The 19,165-nt window shown below is 32.1% G+C and overlaps 1 protein-coding gene across 1 annotated transcript; it reads right to left on the bottom strand.

Annotated features, from left to right (window-relative positions):
- Window positions 1-15,301: 15,301 nt before the first annotated feature.
- LOC139877587 (F-box protein At2g26850-like) lies at window positions 15,302-18,883 on the bottom strand. The gene is made up of 5 exons (XM_071865021.1): window positions 18,249-18,883; window positions 17,842-17,921; window positions 17,285-17,457; window positions 17,106-17,180; window positions 15,302-15,704 (listed from the first exon to the last, which is right to left on the bottom strand). Exons 1-5 carry the CDS (start codon window positions 18,870-18,872, stop codon window positions 15,517-15,519), a joined length of 1,140 nt encoding a protein of 379 aa, XP_071721122.1. The 5' UTR covers window positions 18,873-18,883; the 3' UTR covers window positions 15,302-15,516.
- Window positions 18,884-19,165: the final 282 nt, after the last annotated feature.

Below are 19,165 nucleotides of genomic sequence, written 5' to 3'. Positions count from 1 at the left end.
CTAACTCAAACATTATTGCATATAAAGTGTCTATGGTTGTTCCAAATAATATATATACATGGGTCGATATGATATGTCAAAACATTTGTATACGTGTCTATGGTATCCCAAGATTACATAATATATTAGAATATATGTATAATACAATATAAGTTAGCTAGGATATGATTAATATAGATTTGTTACCAATTTTCACGTAGCTACAACAAGCAAAATTATCCAATCTTGTTTTACCCATAACTTCTTTGTTTTAAATCCGTTTTGAGTAATTCAAGTTGCTATGGTTTCATATTGAACTTAAGTTTATGAATCTAAATAGAAAAAGTATAAGTTTATAGTCAGAAATACAGATTACAAGTCATTTTTTTAAAGGAGTCATTTCAGTCGAAAGAACGACGTCTAGATGACCATTTTGAAAAACATACTTTCACTTTGAGTTTAACCATGATTTTTGGATATAGTTTTATGTTCATAATAAAAATCATTTTCCCGGAAGAACAACTTTTAAATCAATGTTTATCATAGTTTTTAATTAACTAACCCAAAAAAGCCCGCGGTGTTACTACGACGGCGTATATCCGGTTTTACGGTATTTTTCGTGTTTTCAGGTTTTAAATCATTAAGTTAGTATATCATATAGATATAGAACATGTGTCTAGTTAATTTTAAAAGTCAAGTTAGAAGGATTAACTTTTGTTTGCGAACAAGTTTAGAATTAACTAAACTATGTTCTAGTGATTACAAGTTTAAACCTTCGAATAAGATAGTTTTATATATATGATTTGAATGATGTTATGAACATCATTACTACCTCAAGTTTTATGGATAAACCTACTGGAAATGAGAAAATAGATCTAGCTTCAAAGGATCCTTGAATGGCTTGAAAGTTCTTGAAGAAAAATCATGACACGAAAACAAGTTCAAGTAAGATTTTCACTCAAAATAAGATTGTTATAGTTATAGAAATTGAATCAAAGTTTGAATATGAGTATTACCTTGTATAAGAAAGATATCTTAATGTAAATAAGAAAGATTTCTTGAGGTTGTATGATCTCTTGAAATGGATTTGTAAGATTGAAAGTAAGCTAGCAAACTTGGAAGTGTTGTTGGTGTGTTCTTGAGTAGTTGTTTTGTAACTTGATTTATGTAATGATTTATGAACTATATTGAGCTTGATTTTAATGAAGATGATGAAGAACACTTAGAAGAAAGGAAGAACACTTGAGAGAGTTTAGTTTGATGCATAAAAATTGAAAAATGAAAGTGTTGGTGGTGAGCTAATTCACGTGAAGTATGGAGTCAATATAGGCTCCATTAGTTTGTTGTTTTGTTAGATATTTCTTGCTAGACGTTAAATGATGGTTCCCACATGTGTTAGGTGACTCACAAGGGCTGCTAAGAGCTGATCATTGGAGTGTATATACCAATAGTAAATATATTTAGAAGCTGGGTATTATACGAGTACGAATACGGGCATACTGAAATGTCCCGTTCTTATTGATTAAAAACGTTCCATATTAATTGATTTCATTGCGAGGTTTTGACCTCTATATGAGACGTTTTTCAAAGACTGCATTCATTTTTAAAACAAACCATAACCTTTATTTCATCAATAAAGGTTTAAAAAGCTTTACGTAGATTATCAAATAATGATAATCTAAAATATCCCGTTTACACACGACCATTACATAATGGTTTACAATACAAATATGTTACAACAAAATAAGTTTCTTGAATGCAGTTTTTACACAATATCATACAAGCATGGACTCCAAATCTCGTCCTTATTTAAGTATGCGACAGCGGAAGCTCTTAATAATCACCTGAGAATAAACATGCTTAAAACGTCAACAAAAATGTTGGTGAGTTATAGGTTTAACCAATATATATCAAATCATAATAATAGACCACAAGATTTCATATTTCAATACACATCCCATACATAGAGATAAAAATCATTCATATGGTGAACACCTGGTAACCGACATTAACAAGATGCATATATAAGAATATCCCCATCATTCCGGGACACCCTTCGGATATGATATAAATTTCGAAGTACTAAAGCATCTGGTACTTTGGATGGGGTTTGTTAAGCCCAATAGATCTATCTTTAGGATTCGCGTCAATTAGGGTGTCTGTTCTCTAATTCTTAGATTACCAGACTTAATAAAAAGGGGCATATTCGATTTCGATAATTCAACCATAGAATGTAGTTTCACGTACTTGTGTCTATTTTGTAAATCATTTATAAAACCTGCATGTATTCTCATCCCAAAAATATTAGATTTTAAAAGTGGGACTATAACTCACTTTCACAGATTTTTACTTCGTCGGGAAGTAAGATTTGGCCACTGGTTGATTCACGAACCTATAACAATATATACATATATATCAAAGTATGTTCAAAATATATTTACAACACTTTTAATATATTTTGATGTTTTAAGTTTATTAAGTCAGCTGTCCTCGTTAGTAACCTACAACTAGTTGTCCACAGTTAGATGTACAGAAATAAATCGATAAATATTATCTTGAATCAATCCACGACCCAGTGTATACGTATCTCAGTATTGATCACAACTCAAACTATATATATTTTGGAATCAACCTCAACCCTGTATAGCTAACTCCAACATTCACATATAGAGTGTCTATGGTTGTTCCGAAATATATATAGATGTGTCGACATGATAGGTCGAAACATTGTATACGTGTCTATGGTATCTCAAGATTACAATCTGTAGCGACCCGACCAAAACCGTTATTGACGGCGCCACTACTTAGGTCCCGTTGCGTGGTTATAGTCCCTATATGAGACTCGTTTGACCAAAATTATGTCGCATTCATTTGAAAGGTACAAGACTTGCAAGTTTAGTTTACAAAACCGTTCGACAACAAGTCTAAGTTTACAAAAGTCATAAAGTATAAATGAAATAACTTGCGACATAATATAAGTTGAAAAACACAGTTGCTATAAATAGCGTAAGTATGTAAACAAAAGTTTGAATCCAAAGGTGCTATCACTAGCGTATGTATGTATCTTGACTCCAAGCAAATAATCAGAGTGTATGCATGTATGCATGACCCCAAGCAAGTATGAGTGTACGCGGAAGCATGTATCAAATAGCCAAGTATGAACCTGAGAAAACATATAGAAAACTGTCAACGAAAAACGTTGGTGAAATCATAGGTGTTTGTGATAAACGTTATATTTTGAACCACAAGATTTAGTATCAAGCGTATACATCTCTAAAGATGTGTTTGTATCAAAAAGTATACATCTCAAAAGATGTTATTTGTAAACCATAAGATTTAGTATAAAGTGAATATCAAGCGTATACATCCCAAAAGATGTTGTCTGTATCACGAGCACCCAATTACCAAAACTTAACTGAATCTTCCCTCTGAATTTTGAATATAGTGTTAGAACATACACTATGCACGTTGAAATTATATTTCATCCACTAACGGTAGCGAACCGTCTGAATGAGGGTTCGTTAAACCCGTATGGCCACACAACATAATCACTCGCTTACACTTACACCCTGCAAGTGGGACTAATGATAATTGGATTGAGGACTTTTGTTCTAACTCGTCTGTATCTTTGCTCTTGTATTCGCATTTGTATCCAAAGTATGAAAGTATAAACCGTATAAATGTATATAAAGTATATGTTTCTCAGCCCACGATTTAAAAGTATAAAAGTATTTGCAAAGGTGGGACTATGATCTCACCTCGAGTGCACGAGTATAAATGTACTTCACAAAGTAAACGTGTGCATGAATGTTGCTTAGCCTTGACCTAAACAAGTAAGTTGTATCAATTAACCGGTTACGACACAAGGTCGGGTGAAATGTGTTCAATTAGTCCTATGGCTCGTTACGACTCGAATAGTATAGCATGTGAATCACGTTGTCAAGTTTCATGCAAGAATCAAGTATAAAAGCATGTTAGAACGATTGTAATAAAGTTTGAGTTGACATTTCAAAACCTTACCATTAGAAAGGAAATCTTATTACGTTTCCAACGATATTTGATTCATCGAAAACGGAGTTACGGTCAAAAAGTTATGGCCAAAACAAGTTTGCTGAAGTTCGGATGAAACAGGCAATTGTCACGGCGCGACAAATTGCTCCGCGGCGCGACAAATGCCTATGTTGAAGGTCAGAAAGCCTGAAAAACATGTTCTAAAATCACCCTTTGGGCCACGGCGCGACAAATTGCTCCGCGGCGCGACAAATAACGTGGTCTGGTGCCTGGTCAGTTTCAAATGTTCAAGTCTTGGTCAAAACTTCAAACAACCATAAAACGCAAACCGTAAACAACTAGAAGACGTATCTTATACCGTTGGAAAGCTCTTTTGACAAGGAACACAACTAAGCACTTATCATCAAACAAAAACAACATTTTCCATAACCGATTTCTCGTCAAGTGATCGTTTAAAAGTCCATTTTCAAAGTTTCAAGTTCATCAATTGCATTTTAAGTTTCGGGAATCCAATTCACACATATGATATGCCGTTTTGAAGGTAATGAAGCATACATTACTACTAAACACTAACAATTAACATTCCATGGCATTTAAACATCCAAATGTTCATGTCAAGAACTATCAAACCCTAGTCAAACATCACAAAATCATTAATCGGGTTTTTGAAGTTTTCTTAATCAACCTACACATCCAAACGAAGCTAGTGATACTAGTAACACAATTAAAACATGCACTTTAACAATCTAACAACATTAACTCATCCAAAATCAAGGATTAATCAAACCCATTTCAAATGTTCAAACTAGTTACTCAAAACAACGAATCGAGCAAACAAAACATATATTCATGTTATACACGAGCCATAGACACTAACTAACACCATTTCAAGTCAAAAACACGAATTTATAGAAATCTAGAGTTTTTAGAAAGTTACCCAAACGAGATGAAGTTGGTATCAAATTGTAGAGGATGAAGAGAGGATTCCAAATATGTAATTTGTTTTGAAGTTTGCTTCCCGATCCGGATTTAGATGATGATTTATGTTTGTGTTCTTGAGAGAAAAAAAGAAAGAAAGAAGGAAAAAGAAATGGATGAATGAGGGGTGGAGGTGGTGTGTGGTTGACTAGTCAACTACTAGCCACCTCTTTGGTCAAGTGGCGGAACTAGTCCCTCAAGTTTCAGAGCGGGTGCGGGAATTAACCAAACGAATATTTTTAAAACGCAAGTTAACGAGAGATGTTATAATTAAATGACGGAATTATTGTGAACGTTAGTCAACGGAAACTACGAATTTAAATAACGAAAGGTATTATTTAAAAAAAAAAGACGGTGTTAAAAATAAATTTAACGGAAAAAGGCGGGATGTTACACATAATATACAATACAAGTTGATTAAGTTATGGTTGGAATAGATTTGTTACCAATTTTCACGTAGCTAAAATGAGAAAAATTATCCAATCTTGTTTTACCCATAACTTCTTCATTTTAAATCCGTTTTGAGTGAATCAAATTGCTATGGTTTCATATTGAACTCTATTTTATGAATCTAAACAGAAAAGTATAGGTTTATAGTCGGAAAAATAAGTTACAAGTCGTTTTTGTAAAGGTAGTCATTTCAGTCGAAAGAACGACGTCTAGATGACCATTTTAGAAAACATACTTCCACTTTGAGTTTAACCATAATTTTTGGAAATAGTTTCATGTTCATAATAAAAATCATTTTCCCAGAATAACAACTTTTAAATCAAAGTTTATCATAGTTTTTAATTAACTAACCCAAAACAGCCCGCGGTGTTACTACGACGGCGTAAATCCGGTTTTACGGTGTTTTTCGTGTTTTCGGGTTTTAAATCATTAAGTTAGCATATCATATAGATATAGAACATGTGTTTAGTTGATTTTAAAAGTCAAGTTAGAAGGATTAACTTTTGTTTGCGAACAAGTTTATAATTAACTAAACTATGTTCTAGTGATTACAAGTTTAAACCTTCGAATAAGATAGCTTTATATGTATGAATCGAATGATGTTATGAACATCATTACTACCTTAAGTTCCTTGGATAAACCTACTGGAAAAGAGAAAAATGGATCTAGCTTCAACGGATCCTTGGATGGCTCGAAGTTCTTGAAGTAGAATCATGACACGAAAACAAGTTCAAGTAAGATCATCACTTGAAATAAGATTGTTATAGTTATAGAAATTGAACCAAAGTTTGAATATGATTATTACCTTATATTATAATGATAACCTACTGTAAGAAACAAAGATTTCTTGAGGTTGGATGATCACCTTACAAGATTGGAAGTGAGCTAGCAAACTTGAAAGTATTCTTGATTTTATGTAACTAGAACTTGTAAAATATATGAAGAACACTTAGAACTTGAAGATAGAACTTGAGAGAGATCAATTAGATGAAGAAAATTGAAGAATGAAAGTGTTTGTAGGTGTTTTTGGTCGTTGGTGTATGGATTAGATATAAAGGATATGTAATTTTATTTTCATATAAATAAGTCATGAATGATTACTCATATTTTTGTAATTTTATGAGATATTTCATGCTAGTTGCCAAATGATGGTTCCCACATGTGTTAGGTGACTCACATGGGCTGCTAAGAGCTGATAATTGGAGTGTATATACCAATAGTACATACATCTAAAAGCTGTGTATTGTACGAGTACGAATACGGGTGCATACGAGTAGAATTGTTAATGAAACTGAACGAGGATGTAATTGTAAGCATTTTTGTTAAGTAGAAGTATTTTGATAAGTGTCTTGAAGTCTTTCAAAAGTGTATGAATACATATTAAAACACTACATGTATATACATTTTAACTGAGTCGTTAAGTCATCGTTAGTCGTTACATGTAAATGTTGTTTTGAAACCTTTAGGTTAACGATCTTGTTGAATGTTGTTAACCCAATGTTTATAATATCAAAAGAGATTTTAAATTATTATATTATCATGATATTATGATGTACGAATATCTCTTAATATGATATATATACATTAAATGTCGTTACAACGATAATCGTTACATATATGTCTCGTTTCAAAATCATTAAGTTAGTAGTCTTGTTTTTACATATGTAGTTCATTGTTAATATAATTAATGATATGTTTACTTATCATAATATCATGTTAACTATATATATAACCATATATATGTCATCATATAGTTTTTACAAGTTTTAACGTTCGTGAATCACCGGTCAACTTGGGTGGTCAATTGTCTATATGAAACCTATTTCAATTAATCAAGTCTTAACAAGTTTGATTGCTTAACATGTTGGAAACATTTAATCATGTAAATATCAATCTCAATTAATATATATAAACATGGAAAAGTTCGGGTCACTACACATACGAGTAGAATTGTTGATGAAAATGAACGAGGATGTAATTGTAAGCATTTTTGTTAAGTAGAAGTACTTTGATAAGTGTCTTGAAGTCTTTAAAAAGTGTATGAATATATATTAAAACACTACATACATTTTAACTGAGTCGTTAAGTCATCGTTAGTCGTTACATGTAAGTGTTGTTTTGAAACCTTTAAGTTAACGATCTTGTTAAATGTTGTTAGCCCATTGTTTATTATATCTAATGAGATGTTAAATTATTACATTATCATGATATTATGATATATTAATATATCTTAGTATGATATATATACAGTTAAATGTCGTTACAACGATAATCGTTACATATAAGTCTCGTTTCGAAATCATTAAGTTAGTAGTCTTGTTTTTACATATGTAGTTCATTGTTAATACACTTAATGACATGTTTACTTATCATTTATCATGATTAAACATAGTGTATCAATATCTTAATATGATTCATATGTATTTTGTAAGACGTTGTTATAACGATAATCGTTATATATATCGTTTTTGAGTTTCTTAATTCAATAGTCTCATTTTTATGTATATAACTCATTGTTAAAATACCTAATGAGATAATTACTTATCATAATAACATGTTAACTATATATATATATATATATATATATATATATATATATATATATATATATATGTCATCATATAGTTTTTACAAGTTTTAAAGTTCGTGAATCGCCGGTTAACTTGGGTGGTCAATTGTCTATATGAAATCTATTTCAATTAATCAAGTCTTAACAAGTTTGATTGCTTAACATGTTGGAAACACTTAATCATGTAAATATCAATTTCATTTAATATATATAAACATGGAAAAGTTCGGATCACTACAAAATTAGAGTGTCATCATCCTTTTTCTCCCCCTCACTCGTGAGTTGGGTATCATAATAATATTCGGTTTCAACAAAGTCGCAGTTTATTCTAGTAAAAACATGACGTCTTTTGGGACTATAACACCGATATCCTTTTTGGTTTATTCCATGGCCAACGATGACACATTTTTTCGCACATGGATCAAGTTTGGTACGCTCATGTTTTGGAATACGGACAAAGACCGAGCACCCAAATATTCGTGGTTTAATGCTAGACGAAGTCGGGAGGGTATGGAATTGGGAAAGAGTATCTTTAGGGGTTTTTGTGCCCAAAACTTTAGTGGTCAAACGGTTGATAAGATAGGTAGCGGAAGCAAGAGCTTCGGGCCAAAAGCTCTTCGGAACTTTAGATTCAATTAATAAAGCTCTTGTCATTTCTAAGAGTAGACGATTTTGTTCGGGTGTGTGAGCACACGATGTTTGGTGAATGATCCATTTATCTTCACAAAATTGTTTCATTGACGTATTGACAAACTCACCTCCATTATCGGATTTTAAAATTTGTATATTTTTGTCGAATTAAGTTTGTACCATTTTATATAAAAGTGGGAAAAATTTTCAAAAACTTCTTATGTGTGAGTTAAAAAATAAATCCAGGTCATGCGTGAATGGTCATCAGTAATCAAGACAAAATACCGGAAATTTCTCCCCCCAATAACCGGTGCAGGACCCCATACATCAGAGTAGATAAGAGCAAAAGGTACATCTTTTCTAGTATTACTAGGTTTGAATGTACTTCGGTGGCTTTTGGCCAAAATACACGTCTCACAGTTTAAATTAACATTGGATTTTAAAAAACTAGGAAATAGAGCATGTAAGTATCCGGCAGAAGGGTGACCCAATCTCCTATGCCATAACCACGCCTCTCTATCGGGTGTTCCGTGTGCAAGCATCACAGAACCTTGTTGGGTTACTTCGTCTACATAATATAACCCACCCCGTTCAGTGCCCCGCCCAATAATTACCCCGGTCCTGATATCTTGTAGGATATAAAAAGTAGCGTGTAATAAAACAGAACAATTCAGTTTTTTTGTAACGTGACTAACGTATAGAAGTTTATGAGATAGGGTTGGAATATATAAACAATTTGATAGTTTAATAGTCGGAGTGACTTCAATTCTCCCACCCCCTTCCACTTGTACAATCCCTCCATTAGCCGTTTGAATTTTATTAACACGGGGTTTTGATTCGGAATAAAAATCAGACTTTTCAAAAGTCATTGTGTGGGTAGCACCACAGTCAAAAATTCAATCAATATTTTTTGTATTTGAGACTATATTCGCTTTTTCGATAAAACATGAATCATTTAAATGTTTATTTTTCAATAAAATAGAGCTTTGGACAAATTTAGCATTTTTATCCATATCATGTTTTTGAGTTTGGGCCTGAATATAACAGTTCTCAGAATGATTTTTATTAAGCCCATTGTTTTCCACTTTCTTGGCCGAATCACTGTTTAGCCCACAAAACATGTCTTTTGATTTTGGGGCTTGGGCTTGGTTTGAATTAAATTTATTTAACCTTGAATTAAATTTATTTATCCTGCCCTTATGTAACCTACCCTCGTTTCTTGTTTCCATATACCACCCGTTTTCAGTCGATGGTTTTGACACAAAATTAGGGTTTTCTCTCTTCCCTTTGATACCAGGCGATTTCGATCCAATACAGGGATCTAAATCCACTTCTTCTGGGTTTGAGATATTTCTTTCCTTTTTTCCAGATCGTGGTGATTTTGATCGAGGATAAGGATACAATCCTTCCTCTTCAGTCATTTCTCCAAGACAATGGAAACGATTGGGGTTATATTTTGTGCCTTTGGTCGATTGAATCGATGAATTAGGGTTATCTTTTCCATATTTTCCCTTTTTCATCGTTTTATGAAGGGATTTGAGGGTTTGAGGATGCACGATTTTAGGGTTTGAGGATTTAACCCTCACCCATTTGGTCGATTTGTACGATTCAGGCAATAAATTTAAAGTACCTCTTGTTGAACGTCCTGTTTGAGGATTGGTCCTTATGCTCATGTTGCCGGTGACCGTATGGTTGCCGCCATGGTTGTTGCCGGCTGCCTCTGCCATCATAGCTCTACCACGTTTCTGTTTGTGCCACCAATTTGGGTACCCAATCATTTTGAAACACTGAATAATCGTGTGTCCTGATGTACCACAGTAAACACAGCTCAGCGGTGGTACTGATTGGTGGTGGTTAATGGTGATGATTTCTGATTCAGCAATGTTTGATGGTTGACAGAGAGCATCCAGGTAACTTTTTTCCATATGATTTGGGCTACCGTCTAGGATTGACATGGCAGCTTGATTAAATTCTGAGCTACCGTCAATCTTAGACATGGCAGCTTGAAAATCTTTTTCGTTAAATGATTGAGACTTAGAACGAGTATCTTGATCAATGGATCGATACCGTTAGCTCTGATACCATGTTATTTTGAAAGAATTAACAAATTTATGAATGTATTGATCAGTTTGTATATTATGAACTTGAATTGATACATACAGATTCATTTACAAGTGTGTTTTATAAACACATTACATAACAGCTATTTCTCTAAAGGGAATGGATCCAATTGTACTTTGGAATCTCCTTTTACATATATGGAAATATACTGTTTTGACTTGGTTGTTGTAGTCGTTGAACTCAGCAGCTTATGTTATCTTGTGATCTTCCATAAAGGGATGATAAAGTCAACACTTCTGATCCTAAAGTCAAATTACCCAAAATAGTAATTTGACACTTGACCTCAATTGATGTTGTATTCTAACAAATCCATTCCAAAATAACCTCATATAACTTTTAACATACAATTTGTGTAGTTGATCATTTAAGGAAAGGGTATGTTAGTAAATTTAGGTGCTCAACCTTCCTCTCCCTAGCACCCTCTTTATTTGTGTTTCAGTCTGTCCTCATATGTTGCCATTTAACGGTTGATGAACACACAACACAACACAACGTATTATTCCCAAACTTCAATTTTCACATACAACAATCTTTGTACGGCATCAATTGTAGATTCAACCTAACTGTTCAATCAATTGAATGTAAGTGTATACTCTTCTCTTCTTTGATTGTTTCTGTGTATACACGTTCTATACGTATACTCAAGTAACCCTAATTATACATATTATTTAGTTAGGTTACGTAGTTACATCATTTCCAATTTTGTGGTGATGATGCTTCAAATTCATATTTCTGAACAAACATATGTGATTACGCATGACTAGGATTTGGTGTAAAATTAAGCACAAATGCTTATATATCTGAAAATTGCAATAACATTGATTTTGAATTCAACGCATTATTATAGAATTGTTATTCTAGCAATGTTGCTTATTAAGATGTACTATATTTTAACATGTTTGTTTACAGTTAGAATAAGGTTTAGCATTTATATGGTTAAAACAGGCTTGCTTGTTGATAGGATATATACTTTACCTTTTAGATCCTTTTATCATCTCTGTAATTTAAATATATAATGTGTTATGTTCTTATCTCATACACTATGTAACTTGTACTGATTAGTGATGAAGGAAATGCAGTTTCGTATTCGGGATCATTTTGTATGCATCTGTAATGAACTTGAAGTACTTGAAAGGAAACAGAGGGCAATTGAACTTTGTAACCTTAAATTGAAAAAGCGCAAGTCGGTAATCAAAAACAAAAGGAGAAAAATCGCGAAAGCTTTTAAAGAGGTATAAGTTACATGGTTAATGATAGTTAAATCTCATTTTTTCAATACCTTGATTAATTTTATAAGTTATGCCAGATTGCTATAAATAGTTCCCTCCGTGAAAAAAGGAAAGAGAAACTTGTAGATGATCATAAGGTAATTTTTTAAGTTTAATAATTGCAAAAATTCATTATTTCATTAAAATGTTTTGATGTTGTGAATTTGGTAAATATTTCACATTCAGAGGGAAATGGAGTCCCTGCACCAGAAAATTTCATTTCTTGAGAAACAATTAAATATAAAACAAGTTTTAGAGGTACAAATGATGAGTTTTTTAAAAAAAATATTTTTGTAGTGCATAATTGAGGTTTTTAATGTTGACCAGAATAATATATATGTAGGATTTACGCAAGAAGTTAAATGAAAAGGAAGAGGAGCTTGCGGATATGAAAACCTTTACACAAGTTATGAGGGTCAAGGTACAAGCAAATCATGAAGAGTTGCAAGATACTTTTAAAGCCTTAATTAAGGTATCTGCTCTAACTAATTTTCTTAGTGTCAAGAGTTTTTTATGTTCATTACATCTGTTGTGTGTTGGCTGATTATCAACAGAAAAATGTAAAGCTAATTTGATAAGTGTGTTACTCTGTGTTAACAATCAATTTGGTAAGAATATGAATCTTGTTTAATGATAATCAATCCTCAAACAGTTTTTGACCAAATTATGACCTTGTCACCTGCTATAAGACTTTTAGCTTTGCATTTGTTTAATTTTAAAAAATTTATGGTATTTCTATGATGTATGAAGGGGTTAAAAAAGATACCAAAAGTTGCGCATATTGTGGTTAAAAGGATAGGAGAGCTACCTTATAAACCTTTCTACGATGCTACAAAGCAAATATACGATGAGACTAAATCAGAACAGAGAACAAATTCAGATTTATATTCTGTGTGGGAAGAATATATTCTAGATCAAAGAGCTTCAGATATATATTCACAATGGGAAGAATATCTTCGAGATTCAAATTGGCATCAGCATTAATGGACAATCACAGGTGCATATATTATAATAAATCTGTTGATGATTACCATAAGGGTAAATTCATCTTGTTTGTATACTTGACTTTTAAATGGTGCATAGAAGTTGTACTAGAATTGTGTTAATATAAGATTTTGGCTGATGATATTATTGGTGCAGGAAGTTGTAGATGAAGAGGATATAAAATTGAAAAGGCTGAAGATGGAAATGGGTGATGCAGTATATAAAGTTGTGACATCAGCTTTGATGGATACTAACAAATACAATCCTGATAAAAGATTTATCAAAGAAGAGTTGTGGAACTTTATTGAATCCAGGAAAGCTACTCTTAAAGAGGGAGTTTGTTGTTTAATCAAGATATGTGAACGAGATCGAGCTACGTAACAGCAGGAATAATTATTTTGTAGCCTATCATTTAATGATTAGAAGTGACCATTTTGACCATTTGAGGTTTTTAAACGGGTCATTTGGGTTATGTTTAATCTTTATTAGCGAGATCACAAATGTGTCGAATATGTCAAAAGGGTTGAAAGTCACCTCAAGTGTATTCATGCACCTCCTAAATTGCTTGATAGAAGAAAGTAAGATAATTTTTTGTAATCATACTGATTACTGTGCAGACTAGGTATAAAAATATCAAAAAGAGAAGAAAAAAAAGTATTATCACAAGCTTATTGTTATGTGGAGACAATTTGATGAAATGGTTTAAATTGATGATAATAATGTAAAAGCATCTAAATCTTTGAAGATTATAATCAGTTTTTAAAACTAATGCAATTCTTAATGGGACTTGATGATGTTTATATTTCTATAAAAAGTCATATTCTTATCGGTGACTCTGTATCTGTACCAAGTGTGAAGCTGCTTTTTCAATTATAGCCAGGGATATGTCACACAAAATTCATTCTAATTCTAACTAATGCTAATGTTGTTGAAAATCGGTCTTCTGCTTTTGTTTGAAAAGTCATAATAAATAATAAAAATGGTAATGAGAAGTAGTTTAAGAATCCACTCTTGAAGGTCGAGTCTCGTCCCAGTATGAGCAGATCATGGTTTAAAGAGCATCCACAGTATTAGAGAAGCGTTACCTGAGTTATGGGCGACTGATCAAGTAGAACATTTGGACTTTTTTTTTTTTTTTTTTTTTTTTTTTTTTTGAAAAGCAGAACATTTGGATTATGAAGCAATTTTTTTAAACCATTGACTAGTCTTCCCTAAAAGGATTGGTTCTATTGTACCATAAGGGTTTGTAGTAATCGATAAATCGTTGCAATGCTAGACCACCATTGGCTAGAAACTTCCCCTTAAACTTGGACCCACACACCACATATCTAGCACAAAAGTCAAGCCATGTTAGTTTTTGTCGACTTTAAAAACAAATGTCGACTTATCTCTAGAGACAACAATCAAATTTGGGTCATGTACAACAATCTTGGGACACTTTTTCGACATTTGGCAACCCATTTATAGTGCATTGTAACTTTATTCTCTTGAAAAGAAAAGATGTAAAGAAGGGAGACAAGTTCTTATGGTGGATGTCAAATAGACACTTAACTTTATATGTGCCAAAATTAAAAGGCTTTATATATGTACTGCTAGTAAAATGACCCGTGAAATCACGGGTTGGTTTAAATAAAATAATTTAATGACATGTTTTAGGTATTAATTGAATGTAAATGCTAAAGTCATTTATTTTAATGACCCATTTGACTAAAAAACTTATCGTTGTTTTTACAAATATATAAAGACATGTATTTTCGCATAAATATGTAACGTAATTAATTTCGTAAAAAGAATTTATTTCTGAATATTAATAATTTAATAGTTATAATTATAATTATTATATTAAAAGTAAATAATAATAATAATAATAATAATAATAAAGTTCGTTCAAAGTTGAGTATTTATATTTTTAATACGTAATAATAATAATAATTATTTATTAGTAATAATAAATGCTTTTTAAATTTTTTTAGATAATTAAAATTACAATTTAGGAAAGATTAATATTTCTTTTTATATAAATTTTCTATTATTTTTTTAATTAAATTAATATATAATTATGACATCGTCATTATGAAAATTAAGGGATAATTAACTTAATGATGACACATATTTTAGAGTTTTATATGACTATATATAATGACAATTAAGGGATAATTAACTTAATGATGACACATATTTTAGAGTTTTATATGACTATATAGATTCAAGATAAAGTGGACACTTGTTCATATACATAAAATCTTTAACATGATCATTATAAACATTCTACATAAACTGATAAAGATGATAAGTTTACATCATGTGGAAATATACACATAGGCCTACACATTTTGTACATGGCACCATCTTTTTATTTGTTACATACATTCTTACAACTTTGTGCATCAACCAACAAAATAAGATGCTATAGAACCCACTAATTATGTGCCTAAACCTTATATTTACATTTGCAAATAGGAAGCTAGCTGATGTGCGAATGGGTTACAAATTAGCAATAGTTGAACCCTGATTGCTTACATCATGCTACTCTAATGGTTGTGTCGGCCAAAGTCCCTTCCACATTGAGATTTCATTGTCGTTGTACAGTTTTCTGATGCCTGCGTAGAACCCATCAGCTTCGTTTCCTACTTCTCGATGATCCTTTCGGTCTATTACTACTTCTCTCCATCTTGATCCTAGACTATACTGTTTGAACTCCAATATCACCGTGTCTGTTGTCGAGAAAACGTGTCACAATGATAAGTCGCATTAAATAAAATATAACGTTAAAAGATAGAGAATTTAAGTAGTTCGGTATGTTTCCTATATTTACATTGTTGCAAGGATATAGGGTTAGAAAATAGGCGGGTTGGGTCACCCACCTAATCTTTATATGGAGGTCAAAATGGGTCCAGGGCAGACTGGGTCAACCTACACATACTACCTCCGTCCCAATTAGATAGTCCTGTTTTTCCATTTTGGGATGTCTCAAATTAATAGTCCACTTCCATAAATAGAAAGGAAAGAGGATATTTGATTGGTGGATCTGGAGAGAGAAAATATTTCATTGGTGGATAAATGAAGTTAGTGGGATTTCCTAAAACTGTATGCCCTTTTGTCTGTGGACTATTAAATTTGGACGGAGGGAGTACTATTTATTTTATTTTATTTACATATAATAAGAATGCGTTAAACGTGTAACATTTGTTATGAATGCTTATGTAACATAGTTTATATTACCCATGGATTTGATTATAATCAGACTCCACATGAATTTGTTTACTTTTTCGATTTTGTGAGGTTTGGATCAACCTATATTGGTAAACCTAAAAGTTACCAGTATATCTAACTTGAAGATCAAACAGTTGAAGTCAAATAAAGTTGGTCAACTATCAATGAAACTTAATTAGTCTTTAATTTTTTGTTTTAGTCAAGATTTTCAGGCCAACAAGAACCCATGATAGACCTAATCTCGAATGCAGGTTCCATTATTTGGTACGACAACCACAACTTTTTTCTTTTAAATCTTTTGACATGTTGTAATGGAAGGAACATATCTGAGTTTATAGGATAGTACTAAAGATAAGAATATGCTCGAAAGAGGCTAAAGTGTACATTAAATCATAAACAATCAAACATGTTCCTAGTTTATTGGCTTTTTTATGTTAAAGTTAAAACCAAGTGTGCAAATAATTGTTGGCGACAACAAAAGGAGGAGCACCACATTCATGTTATAATATGTTTATACTTATTTATAAGATTTGAAAAGCATCCAATCTTTGGATTGCAATCAACATATATTATCTAATTGTTTAGTGACCCTAGTCACCACGGCTCGTGGGCTCCGCTAGTTCTATGACGTTTAAGGTGCACCATGGCTAGTGGGTTCCACAAGTTTTATGCCATTTACGGTGCACCATGGCTCGTGGGTTCCGCACATTTTATGACATTTATGGTGCACCATGGCTCGTGGGTTCCGCGAGTTTATGACATTTATGGTGCACCATGGTTCGTTCCGCAGAGTACTAATCTTTTAATGATTTTTAAAAAAGATTATCAAGAAAGTTGTGACTATTTAATGATTTTTAAAAAAGATTATCAAGAAAGTTGTGACTACACATTTGAATACTCACCACTACAATGACATTGGCAATAAAGCTTGTTTCCATCACATGATTCCAAGTGGCCAACAACACCATACCACCAACCTGAGAGATACAATAGAAAAAACAACAAAGTAAGCCCAATGTACAAGAAAATAAAGCACAAATACATATCAACAAATCAAATTTCGAGACATTAAAAAAACAACCATATGGAAACTCTTTTGATTTTCTCCACTGAATCTCAAAGTGATCTCCTGGTTTCAAATCAGTCAAGCAATCAGAAACATGAAGCTCATATGGTGATGCATTAACTATTGGTGATCTAAGCCTTTCCCATTTTATGTTTTCCTCTGTTGTTGGCCTACCTTGTGCTGAGTACCTACACATTTCCCAAAATCAATGAAGTTTATGTAGACAATAGGGCAAATATTTGTAATTTTTTTAAAATCTAATTGGGGATGACTAAAAGTTTGAACCTTTTTGCAAAACAATTGGAACTAAATTGAATCTTTTTGCTTAATATTATTACTGGGAATGAACAAAACTTCAAAATTTATAGCATGTAGTAACTGGGAATGAGCAAATTCTGAAACTTTTGCAAATTATAATTGGGAATGAACAAAATTTTAACTGTATTGTGCAATATAACTGGGATTTAACAAAATTTTAGTTTTTGTTTGCATGCATAATTGGGAATGAAAAAAATCTACAATTTTTTGGCATAAAATTATTAGGAATGAACAAAATTCAAATCTTCTTTTACCTGGCCTTGAAACAGTCGGTTTGTGAATCATAGCTAACTTTTGCATCATAACATGACAGCAAGAACCCAATATTGCCATTCTGCATTTGATGCAATATAGAGACTATTAGAAATTTAGAACCCTAATCAATTATGATCATAACAAATATGGTACGAATTAACTAAATTATATAATCCTTTGAGTTTATATAGTCAGGTACTTATATTTCCAATCTAACTTTGAAAATTATTATTATTTTGTAACTTATATCAAAGAAACTTTTCTCAACTGCAATGAAAATTGCAATAATTGACATAAATACATTAAGAATTCTGTCAATTTGCAATTGAAGTTAGGCCAATTTTCATTTTTAAATGCTAAGTTTGATAATCAAAAATCAAAAGTGGTTAATTTTGGACTAAATTACCTCTCTATTGTAAACTTGAGCTGGGAATGAAAAGTTGCCATTTTCAAGTAAAAGATACCAAGACATGATGGAATCAACAGGCAAACATACACTTGTGTTGTTCAATGTCACATTTTTCTTCCACCAAAAGATAGTAGTAAAAAACCCAAAATACCCTTTTCCATTTGAGCAATCTTTGAAGCTTTGCTTCTTTTTGGTGTCAATGTATGCTTGCCATTCCTTATATACAGAGTCACTTATCAAGAATTTACCCCATTTCTTGTTCAAGTGTTTTTCCCATAAATGGTCTTGTATAGACATAGTCCTAAAAGACTTGCATACCCTTGACATATTAACCAACCCAGTAGGTGAAAGCTTTTCAAGAATGCACTCCAAGGGTAAATCAGGCAAATCCAACAAACAAAGATGATTTTTTTCCTCTAAAGTTTGAATCTTTGAAGTGATGACTCCATTTTTTATTGGATAAAAACTGTGGGATGTCATGCTGACTCTTAACAGGTGGGTTTTCAAGAAATCTTGAAATGAGAAAGATTTTGTTTCATTTTTCCAAAATGGGATTGTTTTAAAGAAGGATAATTTTGTTAATATGATAAAAGAAAAACAAGAAACCATAAAGAAAAGCATTTTAGAGAGAGTATGTGTGGAGAAAACTGAGGGTGAAAATGAATATTGGTGAGATTGTTTTGTTGCCACCTTTAATATTTATATACTTGTTTCAGAATCTCAGTGTCACATGACTCCACAGCAGAAGGCCAGATCACCATATATATTCAAGGAAGAGACACGTCATCTCCTCTTTTTACTTGTTTTTACATCCAAACAAAACATATACGTAGTTACGGACTCCACCATTTGATTTCAAACCGAATAAACTGAATATTAAATCGATTTCAAACTAAAAAATAATTAAACCGAAT

The sequence above is a fragment of the Rutidosis leptorrhynchoides genome, chromosome 11, assembly GCF_046630445.1.
Source record: "Rutidosis leptorrhynchoides isolate AG116_Rl617_1_P2 chromosome 11, CSIRO_AGI_Rlap_v1, whole genome shotgun sequence".
In the NCBI taxonomy this organism is placed as follows: Eukaryota; Viridiplantae; Streptophyta; class Magnoliopsida; order Asterales; family Asteraceae; genus Rutidosis; species Rutidosis leptorrhynchoides.
The sequence above is the reverse complement of the archived record's forward strand: the minus strand, read 5'-3'. Positions and strand labels throughout refer to the sequence as shown.

Excerpts from the sequence above, each read along its gene's own strand:
- LOC139877587 (XM_071865021.1), bottom strand. The coding sequence starts at position 18,872 with ATGCTTTTCTTTATGGTTTCTTGTTTTTCTTTTATCATATTAACAAAA. Across the intron at positions 17,922-18,248 it reads CTCAAGTTTACAATAGAGAG|AATGGCAATATTGGGTTCTT; the intron begins GTAATTTAGTCC and ends CATCAAATGCAG. Across the intron at positions 17,181-17,284 it reads ATCAAAAGAGTTTCCATATG|GTTGGTGGTATGGTGTTGTT; the intron begins GTTGTTTTTTTA and ends TGTATCTCTCAG.